We start from the raw sequence: 26,086 nt of genomic DNA, 5'->3' as shown, positions 1-26,086 counted from the left end.
AGACCCTCTAGCAGCTCTGGAAATATAGAGCTGAAAGTCTTTATTTACACGTATTTCAGACTGTATGTTATAGGAAATGGCTAGGACAGACTAGCTTCATTAGCACAAATAGCAAAACTCACCTTTCCCTCGTTAATAGCTTTAAAAAATTATTTTAATTTTCAATACAAACTGTCGAAGCATGCACAGTTAATTTCCCGCATCATTTTTTCATTTTCTGATATTTGTGCTCAACTACTGTGCCTGTGTGCCACATTTTGCCATATTTACTTCCCACTCAAGTGGTGGGACACAAAATTTAATCAAAGTGAAATATTTCAACTTCACCCCCAAACTCTACCCCTTCTTTTCCTGTGCATACCTTGCTTCAAGGCTTGGACTGTGATTGAACTGGATTTTGCAGGACAATGCTGCAGGGAGGGGTAAAGTCTTCAAGTATATTCTTTTTTCTTTGCTCAAAACTTCCCCAGGTATGTTGCACAGTGTACATGTGGACCAAAGTAGCACGTGAGGTCCTTGACGATAACCTGCTGCACAGAGCAGTGTCCACAGCTCCCTTTTGTGTTGCACAAAGTTAACTAACTACACGATACTCAAACAAATAGTAACAGCCAGATGTAACCTAGAATGTTTTTCACAACAAATATTAATGAAGTTGTCACTTACAAGTTCTTCACGTCAATGATTCCTCGAAAGGCCTTTCTAGGGATTCCTTTTATCTGGTTTTCACTCAGGTCTCTAAATAAGGGAAGAGAAAAAAAAAATACATTGCATTAAAAAAAGAACATATTTCTCAAATCTACATGAGATAATGGAACATATACATGCTTGGAAAAGTAGAAGTTTCTGGATTCGTTACACCACACGATGTTTTCAATTTGCTTTATCTCCTCTAGAGGTCTGTGGCATGAGCTGAAATGACTCTCCAACAAAAACCACCAGAATTCATGATACAAATGACAGAACTTCCAGAAAACATTGCTCAAATGTGGTCATGACCATGTGGCCCAATGCCAATGATTCGCTGTCAGAGTACCTGCAGCCAAATCTTAAGTCTTGAAATTGCAGCCCTGTAGTGTAAATGTAATTTTCTCATCATGCTTCTGTTTGTTTACGGACTGCAAAAATACTTGGCTACCCTTGCTCAGATTACAGCCCCTTATTTGAAATTAATATTTAGGGAAAAAATAACAATCAATTTCTGTGAGTTTTGCAAATTTACAGTCTAAAGATCTGCCACTGCATAAAAAATGCCCACTGCATTGTGTATCACTGGGAACGACAGGATTTTTAACCTTGTTTAAAAAACCCCCAACACAACAGCAATTCAAGATGTTTTTCTAATACTTAAAACATAACAAATATTTCAATTTAAATCATTACATCTGCCTTGTGAGTGTGGGTAGAGCAACGAACACTGCAGGTTACAGTTTTCTGTTACATAACCTGCGTTCAGTTCCTTTTTCCTTTGATGCACTATAAATATTTCCACTGGAATTTTCCAAGTTCACAACCCCTCTACCAATGCCAGTGGAGGCAGGAAGGAGGGCATCAGGAATGGGAGGGAAATGGACACAAAATCAGAAAGTTGGGATGTTTTCAGACTAAGGAAAAGCAGCATTCACAATTATTTCTTTGCTGGTGCCCTGTCAGCATGCAATAAAGGGAGCGATTTCAGTCCAGTTCAGGGTACAAAGTGGGAGGAAGAGAGAAACGTAGGAAGATGAAAGGAAGGCAGAAGAGTGGGAAAGAAAAATGGAATAAATAAGCAAATAGAGGAAAGGGAAGGCACAGGGATGACTGACAGAAAAGGACAAAGAAAGGTACATGAAACCATGGTGCAGGATATTACACAGCGCATATTTTGGTGTGACTGCATCCCTATGCCATACAAGCCCAAGACTTTGCCCCATTTTCAGAAGAAACTCTGGCTTTCTAATGATTATTGAGACTGAATGGCAGTCATCTGTACTCACCACCAGACACTCTTTCTGTAAGTACATTTTGTGTTGCAGCAAGCCTTCTTTCTAGTTTCCACCAAATTGGCTTTATCAAATGAGAGGCCAGAAATCAGAGCCTGTCACAAAAGCGCACATTGACATTGCAGGTCAAGATATGTCACGCAGGGCTTTCTTCTGCTTTCCATCAGGCAGATAGAAAAAAAAAAGGGGACTATGTCCTTGTCATGAGACTAATTCAATTTATACCAGTCATGCAGTCTACACCAAATTCTCAAAGTAGCCACAATTGTCTATTCAGACTATCACAAACAAAAATGTGCTGCTGGATACAAGTCTCTTTTTCAAGCCAGATTAAAATTCTTTGTGACCTTCACAATTTATTTAACACTGATCCACACCCTGACCCTTCCTTCACCTCCCCTTTCTTTTGCCAGCAACAAAATATTAGTTCTTTAAAGACAGACCTTCAACCCAGACAAATGATCAGGCAACTCGGACAGAGAACAGTCGAAAGTAAAGTGTATTTCAGACCAATAAGAAGGAAGTCCTATGCTGAAGACCAATTTTATGACAGGGAGTCACTTTGGTGTGACAGTGAGGCACAGCAGAGCTACAGCCAACGGTAAGAGCGTGACAAAATGGCTTAGGAAGGCAAAAATTACTGAGATCTGAAAGCAAGAGACACGCAAAGCAGAACAAAAAGGGCTTGAAAAAGTAGAATTGTGTGATCAAATAAAACCACACTAAACCCACCAACACCTCAAGTTGCATTTGGCTGGCATTTTATTGTGCATTATTTCAAATCAGGTTTTAAAACAAAATAGGTTTTCAAGTCTTTTTTCCTAATCTTATTGTGGTCTAAAAGGGCTAATTTATATTTTTGCTTTCTGCTTTGTCTTTATGCTCCGCTCTCACTTGCAGTCAGGCAAAAACAGGGGACTGCAGGAAATTCATCCATTTTCTATGACAATCTTCTTGTAAATTGTATTAATTTTATTTTCCATTTAGGCACTTTCATCTAGCTAACAATACTGCCTCTCTAAATCTCCAGGATCGTGGACTGATTTCATAAATATCTCTAGTGGTCTGAAGAAATGACAGCTTGCTTGGCGTTAGTGACGCAACATGGAAGAAAATGCATAAATGCATGCTTTATTTTCCGTAACTGCCTTCTCACAATTATAATCATCCCTTTTTGAGATGGTTAGGAATAGTGTTCATCTCTGCTCCCTAACACTGTGCCAAACTTTTGTTGAGCATCTTTCACAACCAAGCAAACACCAACCAGGCTCAGCCCATGCACTTCACAAAATTTGCTCTGAGGGAGCAGAAGGCTGTGACAAGCAACTTGTCTACATAGTTTATCTGAAAGTTTTAGCTTTTCATTCCCTGCTTCTTACAACAGACATAATGGGAAGCTCTCACTGACACTATGTAAAATAAATATTATTTATTAATAGTAACTGCAGAAAACCAGATAAACTAGTGTGAGACCAAAACAAAACCCTAAAAAAACCAGACAGAAAAAAAGAATTTGTGGTAGTCAAGAAACAAGAAACAACGAATCTGAAGAAGAATAATTTAATATTATTATGAATACATTTCCTATTTCTTACATGTTTCAAGCCACCTATTTCTGTAATGGAAGACAAGTCCAATGCCTGGGTGCATGATTGATCCTAAGGAGGGAATCTGAAAAGTCCCAGCTTTAGAGAAACATGCACTTCCAAAAATCCTCACCCTAACAGACAATGTTAGAGCTGACCAAAAGCACTTGACCTAAGGACAAACTAAAATGTGCTAGTACATCAGCAGCACCCTCCTTCACAAAGGTTCCTCTGTGCAGAAAGCTGCAAGCCCAGCAATGGAAACACTTCCATTTGCATCCTGATAAAATAGACATGTTGAGCTAAACCAATGTTTTTAGATTAAATTATTCTTTTTGTTATTTTGATAAATACAGGCAAGTTTCACCCAGTTCAATCTTCCTCACAGCTTTCAAGCACTGCAAATGGCACAGAGATTCTGCAACCAGCCCCAGCCTCAATAAAGTGCAGTCTCTTTTTGGAAGCATCCCCCTGCCTCCTTCATAGAGGGGTCCTGTCTGAAGGAAACATGCTTGAAAACACCTGGGTGGCAGATCAAGAGGAACCAACTAGGTGAAAAGCACAGCAGGCAATGATACTGGATACGATCCACCAACAGCTTCCGCTGCCAGCAGTGTGTGGTGAACATCCCTAAGGAAACAGCACTCTCATTTCAGAGATGGGAAAACAGAGCCACGGAGATATTAAAGAACTTTGACTTCAAGTTTGCATAGAGCAGAGACACAGGAGCTAAAAAAATGCAGCAGCTGTGGCTCACATGCCCTCACAGCACAGCAGACCACACATTAGTCTAACCCAGTCTCAAACAAGAGTTGGCACAAGTCAGTAGATTTTTTTAGTTTTTATTTTCATTTAACTAAAATGCTTTGGACACAGATTAACTCCCTCTGCAAGTCTAATATTGTTTTCCTGATCTTCAAATGTGAATTGCAAGAGCCTTACTGATAAAAGGACTGGAAAGCAAAAAAACCCCACCCAAAACTGCTGACATTTTCTAAGTGCCTCTGCAGTCTTCACTATAATGCTGGGTTTAGCTTCCTGCTTTAAGGCTGGTTATTGCACCCTAAGTGAAATTTCAACTATCTAACATAGCAATAAAATACATTAAGACTCTTCTTTTTAATTTTGCCAGTGACAGAACATAAATCAGTTAATTGGAACATAGACCCTGTGAACATCCATAAAATAAGAGTCTTCATTTGAAGTACAGATCTAAAACATTGAAATAGCTACTTTAATACAACTTGCAAAGTTACAGTAGTACTGAAAATAAGATGTATTCTATGAAAAACAAAAAGATCGACACCAATAGCATTATGCTTAGGTTGCCTCCTTTTTCAAAAACAATACAAAAAACCCCCTTTCAGCATCTTTTTTGGCATACAGATTCTAAAATTTAAAAAGACTATTTTTAAACAAAGAACTGCCCGAAAAGCAGCTTGATTAAGAAGTATTATTGTGGTTGAATACTACTCTCTTATTATTTCTCCTGCTCAAATGGGCTAAAAGAGAGAGCACCATTCACTGTTTTCCAGTAAAGAACTAGACTTGCCTTTAATGTGTGAAAAGTTTCATGTCAAGACTTAAAGAACTAGTCATGAAGAGCAAATGCTTCACAGCCAAACATGTATCTTTCCCAGTATGTTATTGTATGTTGATGCCATAATAAAGCTTTAAACTCAAAGAGTTAACCATTAACACATGGAACCAATGTTCAGCTAAAACGAAGGAAAAATCCAGAACAACTAGCCTGATTCCTTCAAGTACCTTCTAGCACGTTCTAGCTTATCCACAATTCAGCTGCTGCTTGGAATAAGAAAGGAGAGCTCACACACAACTCTTTCTGTAGCAGCCGATACAAAACCGTAAGACAACCACTGTACACGGGGCTTGAGAGTGCAAAATAACCGATTGTTTCCCATCATCTCCTCCTGACACAATAGTACTGGAAAGTCTATGTTGTTTGCTTGCTTTGCAAAAGAAAACTAATGGAAAGGTATGAATGGTGATTTTAAGAAAGTGTCAGCTGCCACCGATGCTAAGAAGTAAGTACTTTGCCCACTAGCTTCACTCCAGCTACCGAACATGCAGCTGAGAAAAATGAGAATTAGTTAATCCATGTCGGTAGCTTGTTTACATTTTTCTACCAAATAGGATTTCTGGGTTAAAAACACTTCAGCCTCATACATTTACCAAAATAAAATAAAATAAAATAAAATAAAATAAAAAAGTTCTTGAGGTTTTGTGCACTATTAAAGTTCAGTGACTATTCTTCAACCCAACATTTCTTTACAATTGGACTAAAACCAGACTGAACTACTCTGCAAAAGGTCACATATTTAACACAATCTGGTCACTGCAATTTGTCTCATTAGAATTAGTTTTAATCTGTACAGCATGTTACACATAAACTCTATCCTACAATGTTTTACTGAATTAAATAACACAATTAAGGAGTTAAAGAGTAACAGATGGGAGAAAATTAGAGAGTATAACCCAAAGAGAATAGGTATCTCTAAGTAACACATAATAAAAGATAAGCAAGTCAGTGAAGTGGGGAATGATACAAGTCAGCCTTTTCATAGAGCAAGAGCTGGAGAGAAGGAAACTTCTACAGCTGGTAAAGAGAGAGGGCAAAGGAACCATGCTTTCTAAGGGAAGAGTTTGCAAGACAAAATTGGTAACATGCAAAGAGGTAGAAAGACCAAGGAGATCCATAGGGACAAAAAGAAGTTTACTCAATTATGCCTGTAACAATTCTAGCACAGAATATTAATATTTGCAGTGCCTTTTTAACTAAAGGCTTGACATTCCCGAGGAAACTTTGCTGTCTCCCAGACTTTCTGTTACAATCCACAACAACTTGCAGTGCCTCAAACGCTGCTTAACCTCAAACATGACATAACCAGGATCATAAAACCAGCAGCAAAACGGCTGCAGCACAGATTCCCTTCCAGTTGCTACAATTTCTCCTTGCCCATCAATACAATGACCCTTCAAAGAAGTGAGCAATAGTACAGTTAAGCTGTCACATCCTCCTGTGCAGCTCCAGCCACTTACACTTAGGAAGCAGTGCAGAAAGATGCAGATCTGACTCCTTTGCAATAAGCGTGCACTTGCAAAGGCTGTTGTGCCTTAAAAGTGTGTTAAGAAGACTGAGCCAAGAGAGTAATCGCCGTGCTTGAGGTATGCAAGAAATGGATCTGAATTACTTGCGTGGTAAATGTATCTGGAGGCAGAGGTGCCAGTACACACAAGCTCAAAGATGCAGACAATGAAATCAGATCAAAACAGACTCTGTAAATATATGCAACCACTTTTTAAAAAATGTCTTTGTATCACATTAAGCTAGCATTTCATTTGCAGCAAAGAACAGAAGAGTTTATCCTGCTCTGCCAAAATTGTGTGGCAGTTTTTTAATGGTTAAAATTAATATTTAACATTTTCAACAGCTAAATACTGTTCTTATCTAGGAGCTATTGTCCCAGTATTTCCAAACTGTTCAATATTACAGTTTTTCCTGTTCTACAGATGGATTAACAAATAACTCAGTTAGCTGTCAAGGAAAAATTGGTAACTTTGAGCCTTGCAAATATGCAAGATACATTCAAGATATTTATCACCTTCCAGGTGGAAAAAGCATTGACCAAATCAGCTCACTACAATAGTAATAAGAACAAGCTGTGGCAAGCCTGACACACACATCAGCACCTCTATACTCAGGAGGGGTCTTATGCACTCAGTGAAGCAATGGCTTCTCCCTTTTCTGTATGTTCAGTGTAAAAGATGGTATTTACCATAAAGTAGTAGCTACAGCTCTCTGTCTAAAAGGAAAAATGGTTAAGTCTTGTTGCCGATGGGCTACAAGGCAAGAGCTTAAGAACAATAGTATTGTATAGCATTACCCTGTGGAAACTTGGCATCGCTGCTGATTTTCTAAAAGGAAAAAAATGTCTTCCTGCTACTACTGCAATAAAAGTGTAGATGTTGACAGCATCCAAGTTCTGCAAAATAAGAGCAGGTTCTACAGATGTTTTGTACCCTGAACAATGCAAGGTGACTGTGTTTTTGCTAAATATAATACAGCTGGCTATCAATTCATGCTCTGGGAGCTGTTGAGAAACTCTTTCTAGTTTGGGGTTTTTTGTTTGTTTTAAGGGAGAGAATTTAGCTCAAAAATTCCAATTAAACCAGTCCTGGCTGCTTTCACACAGTCATGCACTACTGCACAAGTACTACTGCTAAGCTCCCAAAAGATAAACACCACGATTTCTTTGTTGATCCGGTTTTACTGTGAGGTGATAGATGCTAACTCTATACTTCTGTACTTCAACATTCACTCAAAGCTTCATGTAGTCTAATTAACCCATCACATACACATACCTTCATTCTGAAGAACAGGACGCTGAAGAGAGGCTGAGCTTAAAGACTGGGGAAGGGTGTTCTCTAAGTAATCAAGGAGGAAAAAAGATCTCAGCAGTAGATAATTATTTTAGCATCATCTTCCACCTTCTCCAAGGCCAAATTAAAAATCAGCTGTTAATAAAGGCCATTCAAGGGATCCGACCTGCATGGACTTTTACAGAGTCATGACTTCTGTCCTGACACAACTATCAGGATCGCTCAGCATATGGTGAAGTCTTTCCAAATGTTTAAAAGAACAGAGGATACACATTTGTGCATGCTTCATAAGAGATTTTTTAAAATTTCTTAATCGCTTCAAACAACAAAAAAAATCCTACTCTGTTTCACTATATTAGACACAGCGCTACAACATTTGGCAGTCAATGCACACAACACAAAAAGAGAAAAAAAAATCCATCAGAATATCTCTTACAAGATTAGTAAATATTTTTTTCTATTATTTTAAATGAACTGTAAAAATAATCTATGTGTCAATGCCCAATTAAAGGCAACATTTGTCTTTATGACTTACACAAATCTTCCTCCCTCCTCCTGCCATTTCCAAAGTGCTGAGCAAATAGTGATCAGACAGCATTTTATTTTAAAACCACCCATCTTGAGACAGATCAGAGTTTTCATTTCAGAAAGCAGCATCTGTTTTGTCTTTTGGAACATACACACAAAAATTAAATTTTATCTGACTGTCTTTATACGCAACTTTGGATATGTCCAGAACCAGGAATTGGAAAGTAACTGACAATGGCAACACTTGAAGAAAGGCACCCCTCTAGAAATAAGATAAAGCTTCTGACTAATAGATGACAATAAGGCTTCTTTATTAGTACTATTTAATGTAGAGTTTTCGTGCTTTACAAAATGGTATCCATATAATTAATCCTTCCTTTTTATTAAGGGACAATGAGCCACAATGAGAGGCAGTATATGACTAGAGCGAGGTTCTCTAGCAGGGTGCGGGAAGAGACCAAAAAAAGCCCCTTGAAAGTCATGTATCTTAGGTATTCCACTTTATGCAATTTATACACCAAGTCTTACCACATGTGGTGAGATTGGCCTGCCAACAGAGAAACAGCATGCACAATTCTGACAATGTATTTAAGAGAGATTCATTTTGATAGAAAAATCTCTTACTGTAGAATTATCCAGTACTACTATACATTTGCAACGGGATCAGTGACAAAACAAAGTGATCCCAATGTGATGCTGTTCCTACCAATATCAAAGCCTACCAATGCATTTCTATTATGCTGTTCTCCAACCTAGTGAGATTACAACACTGAGGCACTAAAATGTTTTAGTAGGAACAAAATAAACCTCAAAGAGGAAAGATCAAAGCAGTAACAAGAAATTATTCTCACCGTGATTTTCTGTTTTTGTAAATATTTGCTTGCTGTTAAAATAATGTGAATTCAAAAAGCCCCCTTGCTGCTTATTGAGGTTAATACTTTCTAAAGTGGAAATTCAGCTATATGGAGGCTCCTTTATTTTAAGCAAATTTTAAACCCCCCAAGTTTTATGCTGTTGACCTGTTTTCCATTTTATACTTTTGTCTGTTGAGCTGTATTGGAAAGAAATCCTGTGCATTTGCAAATTCCAAAAATCGGTAGGCAATATTACCCTCCTCTGATCTCCACAGACCAAAAATGAGTCCCTGTTTAAGCCCAGCCTGATCACTAAGCAAAAAGATATTGCAGTTTATTGGTTATATTTTTTAAAAATATGGTGAGTTTTCATTTTAGGAGATAAACGTGAAATCATAAAGTATGAAACATGAGGTAATAAATCAGCATCATCAGTGGGTAACTGATCAACATCTGGAGGAAGACTCATTCTTTAACAATCTTTCTTGACCTAATTCTACCTTTGTTAATGATGAGGATTTTTAGAGTAAAGAATTTTTTGCACTTTACTGATATATTTGGAAAAATACCTTCCCGACCAGTTATATTCTGGTACACCTAACCATGACATAGTAGAATGAAAACAGTGGTCATAATAGTATTTATTTAATTCAGGCTGTGGTCCTGCACTTCAGCTATGAAAATAGACTATTTTCATATGAATAAGTAGCAATTGCATGTGTAAAGATCTAGGTTTTATTTTTTATGAAGTTCTCCTGAAAATGGCCAATTATTTAATTTGTTTGCATGATCACCGTAGGCATTTCTGTGGCTATATAAAAGTAATAAAAATTATACATAATCCATGGATAGTAAAAACAACTACAGTGACATTCCATTTATACTAGCGAGGTAGAAATGAATTGCAAATTATTTGAATGCACTGCAGTGAGAAAAACAACATTCTGTTTATAGCTAAGCCCTGGTTATCAAGAGGCTATTATTCTGTGGTAAAGTGTACCAGTGTAAGAGGGGCACACTATTGCTTTAGCTGTAATAGAAGTTTTAAAAATAAATCATAACACTGGACCAGTAATATCTTTTGCAGTGATATTCAGCACTCTGTACTCCATTAACAGGTACTGAAGCCCTAGAAAAAGGACAAAAGAGTTTTATGCATCTTGTCCCTTCCTTCTTTCATAATATTTTAGCTTCTATTTTTCTTCCACAATTTCACCTTTATATATCTTTCCTGCTATGAATCATTTAGTCCCTGAAAGCCCCTGTGAAACACTGCAGATGTAAGAAGATACACTTCAGACTGGTTTGTAGCCTTAATTCATTTTTCTATGTGGATATGACATCTAGATTTATTAGACCAAGATGTAATACCACAAAGTGGTTAACTCCATTGGGGATATTCATGCAAGATGCAACTGTTTAAGTAATACTGGCTTCTCCTTTTTACAGTAGGCTCCACAAACCCACAAACTATTCAATTATTTCAGAGAGGTCCACATTGACCATTACAGCTGAATGATACCTACAAACCTCATTCTGCTACCTTATCCACACAGACAATAAAAGATTCACTTCAGCATAACCAAATAATTTCTTTTTTTCAATGACTTTCCCGGTAGGCAAAGCACCTTCAAGCATCCCACTCCATGCACAGAAACTTTATAATTTAATAGTGCTACACTTTAGGAAAAAAGGCATTGAAATAGAATATAGGTGTTTCAAATACAGGAAATAAAGTATACTAGTAGAACAAACGTACTAACTTGACTTAATATAGATCTAAACCTAAATTATCTTTCAGCTAACGTGCACGCAAAATGATAAATTCTTCCAAAAAAAGAAGTTAAACTTGCAGTCATGTCACTCAGCCTATTGAGTACTTTGTTATTTTAATGCTTTGGTATATCACCTACCAATGAGCTAAAACTTTATTTTTTTATTCATTTTTTATCCCCAAACATCCAAAATACTCATAGGAAGATGTGGACATGTGTGAATCATTTACAGTAACTCTCAAAGATTCTTGTGGCACATTTTGAGCTTTATTCCTGAAGACGACAAGGAAACAAAGGCACTACTCTGATTCATCAGCAAATGCCTTGCTTCAGCGATCTGCACAAGGATTTATTTGCATAAAGCCACTTCCAAAAATGAACTCAGCTTTCCTCCGACTCACTGTCAAGCATGTTGCTGAATTTCAGATTGACAATGTCAGCTCAGAAAATTAAATTAAATGTAAAAAAGCTGACTGGGAAGAGGGAGGAGGGCCTCCTGCACAACAGACTCCAAAGGGAAACAACAAGAAGTCTACACATTGCTACTTCATTGTTGAAGCACTCTCAAGTCAAAGAATATCAAATTCCAGAGTGATTTGATTTCATCACTGCTGGGAATGATGATGACTTTCTCCAAAGTCCACTACAGCTATGTGGGTCTCCAGGAGAAACTATGCCTGACAATAACACTTGACTTTCACTAACCCCGAAAGTTTCTTCAATTTATGACACCTCTATTCAACTACTTTAGCAAGCTTCTGAAAAAAACCCAACAATTAGCTAAGGGGGTGTCATGTATCATACGACACAAATAGTTCTATCTTATCAAAAAGCCAAATTTAAATTCATTATAAAACTTGGAAAGTTTACATTCTGACATTATTTATTTACATCATTACTCCCAAATGTACATACAGAAAACCAACAATCAAGAGGCAGAAACTAAGAGTCAGTCAAAAAACCCACCACAATTTCTGCATTGCAATTCAGATGCAATCACTCTCCCTTTCTTTGAACGGTTAATTTCTGGAAAGTCAGCTCTAAATACTGCGGAATTATGTCTAACCAAGAAAGTGGTTTTCTAACTAAACCTATCCCACCCTGTTAAATTTATATGATTATGATATAGATTATCTACAACTATAACACATATGGTTCCAATGTTGTTTCTAGCTTGCACTCTTTGTTCAGTCTTTCTAAATCAGAGAACATAAGTATGATATAAAAGAAGAAAGGCAAAACAAATACTAAATGGTAGGGGTGGGATGTGTTACCAACACTTTACCAAAGACAATAATACAGCAGTATAGTTTTACATCCCTTAAATATTTTGAATTTTCACATGTAACATACGTGCTTTGATTACTAATATTGCACAAGAATCAAAGTATATTTCTCCATATATATTTGGAAGTATTAAACACATCAAATGTATACGTCTCCTTCAGAAGGTTCTATATTAATACAAGAATAGAAACAAACCCAAGAATTTTCAGTAAACGCTGAAATGCTGATATTAGCTACTGGAAGACAAAATTCACTGTAAGACAGGGGAGACTATTCCTTCAGCTTTTCCGCTGTGCCTGGTAATTAGAAATATTTTAACCAGGTCAAAATCACACATCACAGGAAAATATCAGTGCCATTTTCCTGCAATAGGCCAGAACTACTAGTACAGATTATTTTAATAAGTTCTAAACATCAGTCTACATACTATCTCCCTGCGGGTTTACAGGATGGTTTTGTTCAGTTCAACAGCGTCTCTCACAGAGAAGTCAGCAAAGAACGGTCCCATTGAAATCTTCCATTCAGATACTGACCCCAGGTTATGGTCACGAGGCATTCAGTACTCACTGTGGGCTCAGCAATGACTGCCGGTCAGCCCAGCACATTGGAGTTTTTAAAAACGAGAAGGCCCAAATGAGCATGCTCTAGTTCCCTCAGTTTTAACTTACTGCCTTTAAACCAACCCGGAGAAGTGCGAGAGGGGAGAAGGAAGGAGCCCAGTGCCGGCCAGCGAAGCCTGTGAGCAGGAACGCTCTGCTCTCCATCTTCACTGAGGGCTCTGGCGCACAACCGCTCACCTCTGGACCAGAGGTGTCAGTGTTTTTAGCAATGCCATGGTGCCCCTGACTAAATAGATGGTAGCATATTTACACAGAACAAGTTCTAAGCTGACTGAATAATCTATTAATATTGAATTAAGATTTTCTTTACACCTTGCATGCATCTCCTTTGGTTATCAAAGTCAGGCATTCTTTTAAAGCTGCAGTATTATTTACAGAAACATTTTTCACTTTATAGTACCGAGGTCTTAAAATGTAGATAAAAGGTAGGATGAAGTGGTATCAGTGCATTGCAACAGTACCTGAGGGAAGTTGCTTCCTTCCAAGGCCATCTGCATGTTATAGAAATAACATCAATGCCACAAGGAGAGCAGAGTTTTCTTACCAGAGCAAAATAACGATGTGAATCTGTGCCTGGGACTTATGATTACATTTCTAACAGGGCTAGGTTTCCATAGCGGTCAAAAGTCCCCCACTCATGTAGAAATCTCTCTCCCAGCTCTGGGTGAGAGGGTTTCAGCAGAGCCATGGCAGCACGGCCCCTGCGTGCTCCGCCACCCGCCCCTGTGCCCGTGGGGGCGGCTGCAGGCCACGCTGCTGGAAGAGGCTGAAGAACAGTTGTCCTTTTGGCTGGAATATACAATACACTAGAACTAGACATGCTCACAAGTGGCCAACTGTTTTTGAAGGTAATTTTAAAAATTTCTTTAGGGTATTTTCTTCCAAAACAAAACAGATGACCTATGACCCTTCGCGATCACTGATAAACCCTTACTCGGCAAGTTTCTCACGCACGCTCCTTCTCGGGCAAGGCTGGAGTAGTTCAGGCAACTGGGAAAATACCTACTCGACTGTGCCCAGTCCTAATCCAAAAGAAAGGCTTTCCAATGTGTTTGTAGGAATGAAGTCAGAGAAGGCAAACAGATCCCCATTTCTTTGCTTGTTTTTCTCTAACTCAATAAGCAAATCCTGCACAGGATGCTTAGGAGCTTTCTGCACTGGGAGTTTCTGTGCATCTGAGACTTCCACACTGCAAGCATCTTTGCTAAGATAACATAAAATTTCAGAGCACATAGTTAATGTTCAAATGGCAGAATATATTGATTCTCTGCCCATCCCCTAGTATCTTAAGTTTACCCAGAAGACTATTTTATTTAATTAACTTGGTGCTTTATTAATATAAATATTCCACTATTGATCATAAGAGAAGCTGACGCATGTTTGAGTCAGGCATACATCAGATCCATTTAATGGAGCTCCACTTAGAAGAGTAGTTGGCTCTAAATCAAGGTAAATGGTAGCAAGTGCTCCTTTGGGATGACAGGGCTTAGCTGAATCTATAACATTTTTACGGAGCTAGTTTTTTTTAAAAGCAGAAAGCGTATGGAAATTAGATATGAAAATGGTCTCTCCTTGCACGTATCAATTAAGCATGTCAATACCTTAATTAAATTGCTCAACTTAATGAGATTTATACCAATGAATATGTTTTATAGTTATAATAGCTTTTTTGGCTACTGTTCAAGATGTCAAATAAATTGTGAAAAGAGGATTAAAAAAGTAGTAATTGACATTCTGAACTGAAGCCAGTGTTTTTTTCTCTCATTTTTTTCCTTCATTCATGTGATTTTGGAGAACATATAAATAAAGTAATGAACCCTGTAATAGCTTTGCTTTTAAAAATGTCTTTCTTTTCCAGTTCTAATCCTTCTTATCAAATTCTCTGTCTAAGTAGCACACAATTTGAATTAAGAAGCACTTCAACCTAAATGATTATAGGCCTTTTTCCCCTTTGAGGCTCACTATTATGCCTTTACTCCCAGTAAAAAGGAAGCAAAACTTTTCTATCCAGACATGCAGTTACTATAAAGACTTCTGTATCAGACTATGGTAGCATAATGCCTTGAAGTGTACGGATCTTACCCCAGCAGCAGTGGGGACTTCTACTCCCATCCTGGACTTGTTTCAATTTTGTAGGCACCATCTCTGGCCAAACACAACTTTCCAAAATCTAGACCACACTGAAGAAGTTGTGCAGAACTGTCCATCCTTTGATGCTTTACAGTGCTCTAACTTGATATTGCAAGCATCAATAAAACAAATTAAAAAAATAAAATACTAACCCACTACTACTAAAACATATCTCCTAAAAGAAAGTTATATTTAGTTTGCAAGCTGCCACCCCAGGTCTCACTGGCCTCACTAGCTTCCCAGTGAAGGGCAACTCTAAGTAACATTGATCAGAAACACTTGCTGTATTGGAAACTCTAGAATGATGAATCCCAATTTTGCATGTTGCCAGCTCAGAAGTACAAAAATATACAACACAGCTGTAGAAAAAGACAGAATCAAACCAGACGTCTCTTGCAGTCAGAAGGATGGACAACTCTCATCTAGGGATTAAAGAAAAGCATTGGATGCTGCATTTCCTGGCATAATTCCCAGCTCCATCCTAACTAAATGGATTTTTGCAACCTTGACAAAGTCATCATCTGTTTCAGTGACTCAGTTCCTTAGTATGTGACAAGGAATGCGTGCCTTTATAGGTGAGACATACCTGACTCGCATGTAAAACTGTGTATGTATTCTCAAGCGAGAAGTGTAACAGAGTGCCTTCCCTGCAATTGCTAGCAGAACCCCCCCAGGCAGGACTGCAGATGACCAGACAACACAAAGCACCTTTTCCTGTGCCAAAAACAGACTAAGGAAAAAGTTCTATTCACATGTGATTCTTTCTATCATTACCCAGTAACAAATAAAGGAAAAACTGAAGATAACAAAAATTGTCCCAGGGGAGCTTCATATACAAACACCTTAAATAAAATAAGAGCATTTATTATTCCTTCATCTTCCCATTCACCTGAATGATTTACTGAATTTCATTAGAAAAATAATGTCTAGCTCAAGCCTTTGCATAATTTAAATTTCAGGTTTCTATATTTTACACTCAAGATGGGAGATTTTGCTGGTAAATACTTCAAGAAAGTATTTTATAGTCTGTCTATGATCAGTACTGGGTTTTGTAAAAACCATTACTAAACTGTAATTAAAAGCCAAGTATGACTTGTCAATAGTCATTCAGAACCAAGAAATGTAGCAGCTATGTGCTTTTTCAAGCCAACCAACATCTTACTTCAGGTTGGCTTTCCCAGACTTTCCCCACTCCAAAGTTACCAAGAGTATTTTAAATGATACACTTGAAAAACAGCAAGAGACACATCAATGCTTTGACTTTATTTCTTATCCTTATTAAATGTTTCTCTGTAATGCCAATCTAATTTTTCTCCATTGTCAAAACATTAAATCGATTTCTTTAGCTGAATTCCATGGCAGCATCTTCTGTGACAGTGAAGGATAAACTCCTTGATATAAATCAGTTTGTTAGGTTAAAAAAATAAAATATCTAAAGAATGATGGCTGAAATGTCAGGAAAGAAGACAAGAATAATTTGTAAAAGCTTCATCCTGCCTCTCTCCACTATTCTTACAAATATTTAAGATCTGAACTGATTTTTAGTTGGTTAACACAAGCAGAATTTCAGGTCTTTATAGCAATGTTTCTCATATACCAAAGTACCACTATTTAAATAAAATAGAAAATAATTTCTTATTTGAGTAGGGTACCCACTGCTTTCTTCACATAGTTGAACCACAAACAATTGTTTTCTGTTGAAATGACACTATTCCATTTAGAGTGTTCAGTTATATTCTGAACATCACAGCTAATCATTTCAGTGCAGCTTTTTCTCCCTTTACTGCGGTAGTCAACAGGTGAGGCTATAGAAATACCAAACACTAATTTGTCATACATTTTTAAAGTTATCTAATAAAGTACATTTCAGGAAAAAATAACCCATTCTAGCCAGCTGATGCCCTAAATAGATATCATAATACAAAAAAGTAAAAACTTTTCCACTTGATTTATCTGCTACGACCCCTCCATAAGCAGAGTCTCTTCATTACAATATATGTGTGAATGTGTCTACAGTTGCAACTGTTTTACACCTAAGCAGAAATGAGACACCAGTGTGTTAGAATTGGTGTCTTACACTCTTGCTTACTTTCAGAGTGGGTCTGCTTTCTCTGCAAATGAAGAGCAGCATCGTGATATTCTACTTGCCTACTTAAACGCAAAATTTGACAGATGAGCAAAGTGTCATTACATTTGTCAATAGCAGTAACAGTTTATGTGCTATGCTGTTGCCGGAGGCTTTGGACTAGTGAATGAAAAAAAAATGAAAACACTCTCACTTTGTGTATAATGCAATTCATGCTTTATAAAGGAAAAAAGTTAATTCTTTTCTTTAATGGTTGACTTTAAGCCCTAATACACTATTTTAAATACTGCTTCCAAAACTCAGACCATGATGAATGTGTTCTTTCTCAATATTCAGAATTGCATTATTTTTTAATTTGTCTACACTGATGACATTGAATTGGTTTGTTAGCTCATGGTACATTCTCAAAATATCTCCTTTCATTTATGCCTAAATTCCGTTCTCACAGTCATTTCTGAAACTGCAGACAGAAGGGTAATATTTTTAACTTAAATAAAAAGTGTTACGAGTTTTACTCTTGATTTCATTTAAGACTAAACTTCATTTCATGTAAAAAGGCTGACATGTGACATCTCAATATATCGCTCTTAGGAGATAGTAGTATTTACATGATTATCAAAACCTACTTTAATTTTTAGCTTTCCCAGGGAATGTCGGAACCCAAGAAACAGAATATGACAAATTGACACATTATATGTAACTCTTAAACAAAAGGAAAAAAAAAAATATTTCCCAAGTTTTCTATCTACTAAAAATGAAAAGTGGCACTAGTTTCAGCTTAAGCAATACTATGAAGCAAAGCTGAAACCCCCTGATAATTACTGAACTGTTGTACATTGATGAATAATGGGGGAGATTTGATTGGTTATGAGAGAATAAGTTCAATTTTTCTTCACAGTATTTGCTCTAAGCCAAGTATACAAGTTTGTTATAAAATATGTTGTGTTCTTCTTGGAAAAGGATGCACAGAGAGATACATGTATTCAAAGAAAAACATCTAATCAAAAGACCTTATGCAGAACCAAGCCATCAGTCATCCTTAACATGAAAGTCATATTAGACTATTTAAATGTTTGACTGATTATACCTAATCATTTGAGAGGAAGATTGTTTTTTCCTCGGTGTTAATGAGACTGAAGATTTGGATAGCTGACTCCAAACCACAGAAACTACAGAATAAAAGCTGGAATGCCCTAATGAGCAGATTTTCTCATTACAAAAGAAGCTACTCAGGATTTTTTGTTTTTTAATAAATAGCAGTTGTTACAGGGTTTTTTTGACAATTCAAATAGCAGACATGACTGTAACATGAAAGTCAACTACTTAGATGCTATAATATTTTATGCCAGCATCTCTAATGTAGCGTTCTCTGCAAATGATAAATTGCAGGAAACCTGGTTTTGCTGTAACACAAAAAAATACTATCCTTGGTGCAGAAGTGTCAGAAAATATTTTCTGGAGAAGTTCTTCCAGTCCTTTGATGCTTCACAGTACTCTAACTTGCAATTGCAAGCATCAGCAATATATTAGAAAAAATACTAATCCACCATATATCTTCAAAAGAACATGATACTCCATTTGCAAGCTGCCTCCCCAGGTCTCACTGGCCTCCCTGGCTTCCCAGTGCACCACCACTCATACCACTCAACTTTGCAGCAGTAAACTTGAAATTAAGACCTCAGAATGGAACACTTGCATTTTATAAAGAGAGCACATGGTTAATTTACTTTAAAACTAGGCTTACAACACATTCCAAAAGAAATAACTGTTCTTCAAATAAAACAGAACTACTGCTTTTAATTAGTTATTACTTTATGTTTTATAAGATGAAGAGGTATATTTTACTTAAATGCCAAATTATTATTAAAAAAATACTTGCCAAGGGAGAATAACTAGAGAATACGTATCTTGTGAATATATTTATATTTTAAATAATAAAGATGTTTCTTCAAATCTAAGTGTGCTATTCTACAGAAAAGGAAGTTGCAGTAATATACAGGTTGTTAGCATATAATGCTCTCTTATTCTTTCACTTAACTAGCGTTCTGTAGGCTGAAATAGAAAACATATTACAAAGATTGTCTAAAATAAGGAAAATATTTTAAATGTGTAATAGTAACACTAAATACTTAATAGATTAAATGAGCCAAGGATGCATTCATTCAACACCTATCAGATAAGGGGTCAACTTAATGCTTACTAATGTAAATAAGATGATTACCCAGTATGCTCCACCTTTCTGGTGGGTCTGGTCACAGTTAGTATATGTCAAAGAGTTTCTCCATGTATAACAGAGGTAAAACTGTTGCCTACCTGTGCCAAAGTGAAGTTCATTCTGTCTTGCCATCGCAACAGTAGCACAGCACATCTAAAATCTGGATAGCATTTCTTATTTTCCACTTCAAATGGGAACTTTTAGCACTTAAACCAGAGCCAGAAGTGCAAGCCCAGTACTACTTAGCTTACATTAGAGCAGTATATATCAGGGTACCTTAAAATTCAATGTGTCATTTTTTTAAACATGCAATAAAGAGGCTACAAAATACTAGACAGATACATCGAGTGGTTACCAGAGTCATGTATTCATGAGCTACTCGTTATGAGCAGAAAAGATTACCTTAGATACTTAGGGCAGATCTGAATTAGAAAAGGTTCAGCTCCTTCCTTGAGAGAAGGCTAAAAAAAGTGAACCAAATTAAAAAAAATAAAGGTCCTTATAGCAGACTGACCTGCCACATTTGGTGGAAAAGGTCAGCATTCACATTTCTTTCTGTCTTCTCACCCTTTCTTTCACAGTGCTTAGAAATCAACCAACGCATTTTCTAAGGGCAAGGCTGTCTCCCACGCTGCAGCCATAACACTAGAAACCTCCATATGCTCCAGGCCTAGTTTAAAGATCGTGTTCTTTAAGGTCCTGAGCTTTGTTGCCCTACGGACAGCTCAGGCTTAGGCAGCTTCATCCAGCTCCTCTGCACACCAACAGTCTGCTTTAAGCAGAAGCACATCACATCAGGAATGCTACAAAGCCTCCAAAAGAAAGAAAAAATGATCCCCATGTCTCAGGAAAAGATCTTTTTGCTGGTAACTGCTGGAGAACAGAGAATGGGTAAAGTTTGCTGCTTGGGTGGTGGTAGCTTTTCTTTTCTCTCCCTTTTTTTGTTTTGAAAGGGAAAAAATACGAGTCTGTAGGGGTTTTGCAATTGCTTTTTCAGCTTGGTATAATGACAAAGGTTGGCAAGCCTCATTTCAAAAAGCAAACTTTCTTTTCTCAAGGAAATGGATGATTTTCAGGTGACTTTACATTTAAAAATAAGATTTATCCAAAATGACCTCTAAAACCTCCATCCTTTTGCCAACATTGCCACAGCTCAATGAAATCTTAGCGGTCAACTTTTATTGTTTTTATTTGCAACCTATTCTATTAAGAAAACAATGTACTTTCTAAAGTCTGAATGCCTACTATCTTTATGGTTTTCATTTGCTGACAATGCCAATTGTTTGGCTCTTCTAGTGATTTATCAAAAACTATCATTTCATTCTAAATGATCATTGAATAGCAAGGATGGAAAAGAGGGCAAGAATAATGGATGTTTTAGGTGAACTTGTTACGACTATGCATTTACCTAGTATTTTAGGCTAAACAAATTTTTGCTGAAGGCATTTTCTCTAGACAAATATTATCCAAGTACAGGCAGGAGAAACAAACAATGAATAAAAGTCACTCAAAAATGAAACTCCTAACTTCATTTGTTCTCCATAATTTAAAAGCAGCTTACATTCTCATGCTTAAGTTAGGTCCTTGTATCCTTTCAAGGAAGATTATACTGAAGTGTTATCTAGTCAATATTCTTTGAAGTACATGCAGCTGTACATATACGCATTTTTAATAAACTGAAATTAAATAAGTGAAATTTCATGTTCTGGGATACATTAATTAGAAATACTTCATTATATGAAAAACCAACAAGAACACCACCACCACACCCATACCCTACACACATACAAAACCTCACTGCCATGTTAATAATAAATTAATGGGAATAGGGAAGAAAATCAAGAGAATTAAAAATTGTCTCGGGTTGAATCCAACTATGATGACCGATAAGGAGTGCAGTATTTTATTCTCAATGACCATTATCATAGATCGAATGTCTGCGGCCTACAATATGCCTTTTTTTTTCCTCCTGTGCTTGTGTCATGTATGAGCCAGCCCAATCATTGCCAATATAATTTTTAACTTAAGACATTGGGACTTCTCATTATAAGAAACTAAACAACGTAATGGGGCTGAGGAAGCCATAGAATGAAGTAGTTGATTTCATTTGCTTCTAAAGTTCTCTGGGCTCTAACCAGCCTCGCATCCCACCACAGAGGAACAATAACAATAACTAAGAGAGCCACAGGGATGGCTCTCTTAGTCCCATCCCACACACATGGCTCTCAGTCCCATTCCACAGGCTCGGACAATATCTATGTATTCCTCTCTGGTCACCTTTTCCTGCTTCTACCTGTTGTATACTTCTTTGTTTATATTTCAGTTTTTTCAGGAACTCCTTGTTCCTACTTGCAACTTTTGCTTGAGTTCCTGCTCATTGTGGTGAACTAGTTGAGCTTAGAGAAGATGATCCTTGAATCAACACATTGTGCTTCTGGTACACTAAATGTCACCCAGAGCCAGTCTGAAACTTTTTGATTAACTGGAGTTTAAAACATTTTCATGTAAGGGTGCTCTAGAAACATTTTATTGCATTTCATTTCTTGATAATATCTCTTTTTGACAGCAGTCGACTAAACTCCTTATGTGATTAGGCAAACAGAGTTTGTCCTCCTTTCTGTAAAGAATTAGAAATTTTGGCTTATGTTTTACCAATGAGAAGAGGGAGAAAAGGGAGAGGAAGGAAGAAGAGAAATGGAAAATGTGGAACTCCAGCACACTGTAAACTAAAAATATGTCCGAAGGAGTCTCACTGTTGTTAATATCACTGCTTCCTTTCATCTTACTGGAACTACGAATGCAGCGACAGTGCCACGGTATATCCCAACACAGCATGGAGCAGGGGACGTGTTCTCATCTGTGTATATGCATCATTTACTGTACTCTGCACAGAGCATTACTGACTGCCCTTCATTATTGCTAATGGAATCTCAAGGTCAACGACCAGTCATAAATGTCCATTCTAAATAAAATGTATTGAAGACACCCTGCCCAATGTCTTTTACACAGGTTTCTGGTAAGACTAGGAGTGTCAAAAATCCAGCTGACCTTTCAAGATAAAAAACATTATCAGCTGCATGGATTTAGATTTTAATCTGTTTCAATTAAGTGTACCCACTGAGATTATATATTTCCTGTGGGCTATTCACAGTTTGTGACATGTTTTATCAATATTCATTTTCTGTCCCCCATGCTCATAGTATTTCTCCCATGTGGTGGTCTCCTATCATGCATATGTATGAGGCCTCTGGTGGGAGTACTGGTATGATAACAGTGCTGTAACATTCTTTGCCATTTTGTTATTAAAAAAATATATCTTTTGTATGTTAAGTTTGCGTGTCTCTCCCTTCTCACACAGAACAGCTGTAAGTCATTAAGAATAACCTCCAAATCCTCATCGGACAGGATGAATAACATGTTTGAATTCATAGATAAAGAATAAAAAAGATGATCTGACAGAGAAAGTAAAAAAACAACCAACCAACAAAAAAACCACACAAAAACCCAAAAAGATTTCCCCTCTGCCCCCAAACTCTTCTGCTCAGAAAGCTGCCGCGCTGGATAGACTCGGAGCATCAGCAGTGATACAGCAATGTGTCCTGTGTGCTAAGCAACATGGAAACTCATCCCAAGGTCCTAACAAGCACTGATTTTGATGATGTTCAAAATGGACTGCTGTCTTAAATGTTTCCTAAGTTTTTGTTATCATAGAGAGGAGCTGATTTTCTGGAACAGGAGGAAGAAGGAAGAACTGAACAAAGTTACAGATTGCCAGGACAGAACTATATGCTGGTCTTCTCCACTTCACTGAAAATAAGTAATATGAAAATAAATTTTTGTACCAAACAGAAAATGATATTGAGTAGCTGTCTCATCTTCCCTTCAAAAAGAAGGGCCTTTTAATAACAAGTTGGCTTTAAACTCTGCAGAACAGAAACAGAGAGGTGGGAAAGCACCAGATAATGGACCCTCTGATGGAGCATGAGGCCATTACAGCAGATAGCCAGTTCAAGAACAAATGAAGAAGGAATATTTTACCAATGCCAGAACACAAGATTAGAAAAGGACAGGTTTACAAAAAAACCCCAAAATAAACAAACAAACCCAACCAAAACCACACACCCAAAAAAGAGGCACATCCTAGAATTAAATGGGAAAAAACCCAATGCTATCTGCACTTCTGATGGGAGGGTCAGCCCAAATGTCAGCCATTCATATGCTGACACATTGCCTTATGTATTTGTAAGAGGGGCATGAGATTACATGTAGAACTTTCCATGCTCTGACCATAGGATAAAGAGACTTTCTGGTATAGTTCTTTTTGCCCATTTGAAGGCCAAATAGCAATCTGCTAGCAGAGGTTGCAACACAGGGTGTGAGAATGCCTTGAAACAGTGATACTACTGACAACATACAAGAGGAAAGCTGTAAATGGACACTGAATTAAATATAATCCTGAATTTTTCCTGAATGCTCATCCATCAAATTGCAGCCCTTCCCACAGAAGACTTAACCAAACAAAATAACCCTTTTCTAGTCATTATCTTCACTATTTACACTTATTTACCCCAAGATCAGTTACTTCCAAAAGAATAATGAAGGTCCAGTTCCAGAACACATAGCAACTGGGAATTAGAGGCCCTAGCACATTTGTGCTACTCAGCCTTTGATCATAGGTATAAATACTAATTTCATATGACACTAGTCACTTCTGCTTGAACATACCATATTCCTCTACAGTATATTCAGAAGTCTGACCAGTTTGGGTGATACTTAGAACATCACCAACTGTATAAGGATTTGTAACTTCCCTAAGAATATAAGCTATAGCACAGGGATTTACAACTTTTCCAAACAAAACTGAAACTGCTTTATCTATATTGCAGATCTGCAAAGCTCTTTTTAGGGTTTGTTTTTGGTGTTGGGTTCCCCGCCCCCCCCCCCTTCATTGTAAGAAGGAAACTTCTTTTGACAGCAGAATGTACTGAATTGAAAAATGTTTTGAAAATGTTGTTAAACATTTCACACATTGGATGGGAACAGGTTAACATGACAACACAGAAAGGTTTTCATTTGGTTAAGTAATTTTTACAGAGCAAGAACTACAGTCATACTGTATATATACAGTCTGTTTAGACCATAAGGGTTAATTTTATAGTGGTTTATTCAAGCATATTGTTTGTTTCAAATGAACTACATTAGCCAGATGCCAAGCTGATATAATAAACAGCCATGCCAAATCTAATGAATTAAGAAAAAGAGAACCACACAAAGAAATTTTCACATGAAATCAGGTAATGACAGGAAAAAAAAATTAAGATATATTAAAATAAGTAAAAAAGGCCCAACATTCAAGTTGTAGAGAGATTCTAAACATGAGGACTGATATATTGCTTGCCTTTAACATACCTATGCATTTTACTCTAGTAAGTAAAAAATTATTTATCTTAACATGGAAGCACTGGGTCATTAAATAAATCCATACACCAGTAAATATTCCAGACAAAGGATTCATTTTCTGTTGAGGGATTGGAATAAATGACAAGATTAATTAAAATTTTATCATACTGTTTCTTAGAACAAAATTTTGCATTTAACTACACTGCTGTGTGGTTAATGCTCGCATCAAACAGGCCTACAGAGGCTTCTTGAATACAGGCAAGAAAAGAGCAGAAAAGGGATGCCTGGGCCCATTACAGATGCTAATGCAGTTTAATGACCAATTTTATTTTTATTTTTTTTAACAAGGTAAAAGTGATGTAGGAGTACAACCATGTTGCTAACAGAAGCTAAACGAACCGCGAAACAATAGGAGTGTTGTGATGTGCATTATTAACCCAGTACAAGATAAGGCTCTATCAAGAAAAGTATTAACAGTTCAGAAAAACTCACTACTCTCTCAGCTTGAGCTATCTGAAATTATTTATGTTTTCAATCCTTTTTCATACACATTAGTTAGAAGTGGATAAGTACCTGAAAGAAAATAGCCAGTGAAACAATATATATGGTATATATTGCAAGGAGCAATACAAATTTTTTCAAACATTGACTGCACAGCCATGCTTCTCTTTACATGAAGAGAGGTGGCTCTGCTGAATGTTACACTGACGTATTCTACTAGATTGAGTTGATCCAATATGAGCTTCCTTGAATCAACAACCCCACTGCTAGTGTAGCAAAACTAAAAGGGACCGTCATTACCACCACAGTAGCCAATGCTTAGAACGAAACGCTAGGCAGCAGGATAAATGACACCACTAATGTATAACTTCCTCCTGCTTCGGGAGGAAGATGCGGGCAGAATTTAAACTGCCCCAAATCACCAAACCTCAGTAATATAAGCCCTCCACTGTATGTTACAACATTATTAGATGGCGACAAGATGATTAAATTCAGGTCAGGATTGGATCAGCTCAGCTCTCACATCTTCCCTCTCTACCTGTAACATATATGCATGTGGGAGCATACATAAACATAGTATTAACTATTAAATTGCATATATAAACTATATATATTTCGAATGCTATCACTAAAATACAGACCCTATTTGATTAAATAGTTGCAGAAGATCTAAAATTCACCTATAACATATTGAAACTAAACATGGAACAGCTACATTTCA

The 26,086-nt window shown here is 37.1% G+C and overlaps 2 protein-coding genes across 3 annotated transcripts in view; both read right to left on the bottom strand.

Moving 5' to 3' along the window:
- The window catches only part of PANK3 (pantothenate kinase 3), a 307,492-nt gene extending 294,507 nt beyond the window's left edge, over positions 1-12,985 (bottom strand). Inside the window, exon 1 of the mRNA XM_049829418.1 lies at positions 12,981-12,985. The gene's annotated coding sequence lies outside the window, so the exon portion shown is untranslated. The remainder of the gene's footprint in view (positions 1-12,980) is intronic.
- Positions 1-26,086, bottom strand: part of SLIT3 (slit guidance ligand 3) — a 536,826-nt gene that overhangs the window by 260,407 nt on the left and 250,333 nt on the right. For both annotated transcript variants that reach the window (XM_049829395.1, XM_049829396.1), the window contains one exon: positions 667-738. In XM_049829395.1, the coding sequence (XP_049685352.1) occupies positions 667-738 (72 nt within the window). The remainder of the gene's footprint in view (positions 1-666; positions 739-26,086) is intronic.

Source organism: Accipiter gentilis, chromosome 26, assembly GCF_929443795.1.
Source record: "Accipiter gentilis chromosome 26, bAccGen1.1, whole genome shotgun sequence".
Lineage (NCBI taxonomy): Eukaryota > Metazoa > Chordata > Aves > Accipitriformes > Accipitridae > Astur > Astur gentilis.
This window is presented reverse-complemented; position numbering and strand designations above follow the sequence as displayed.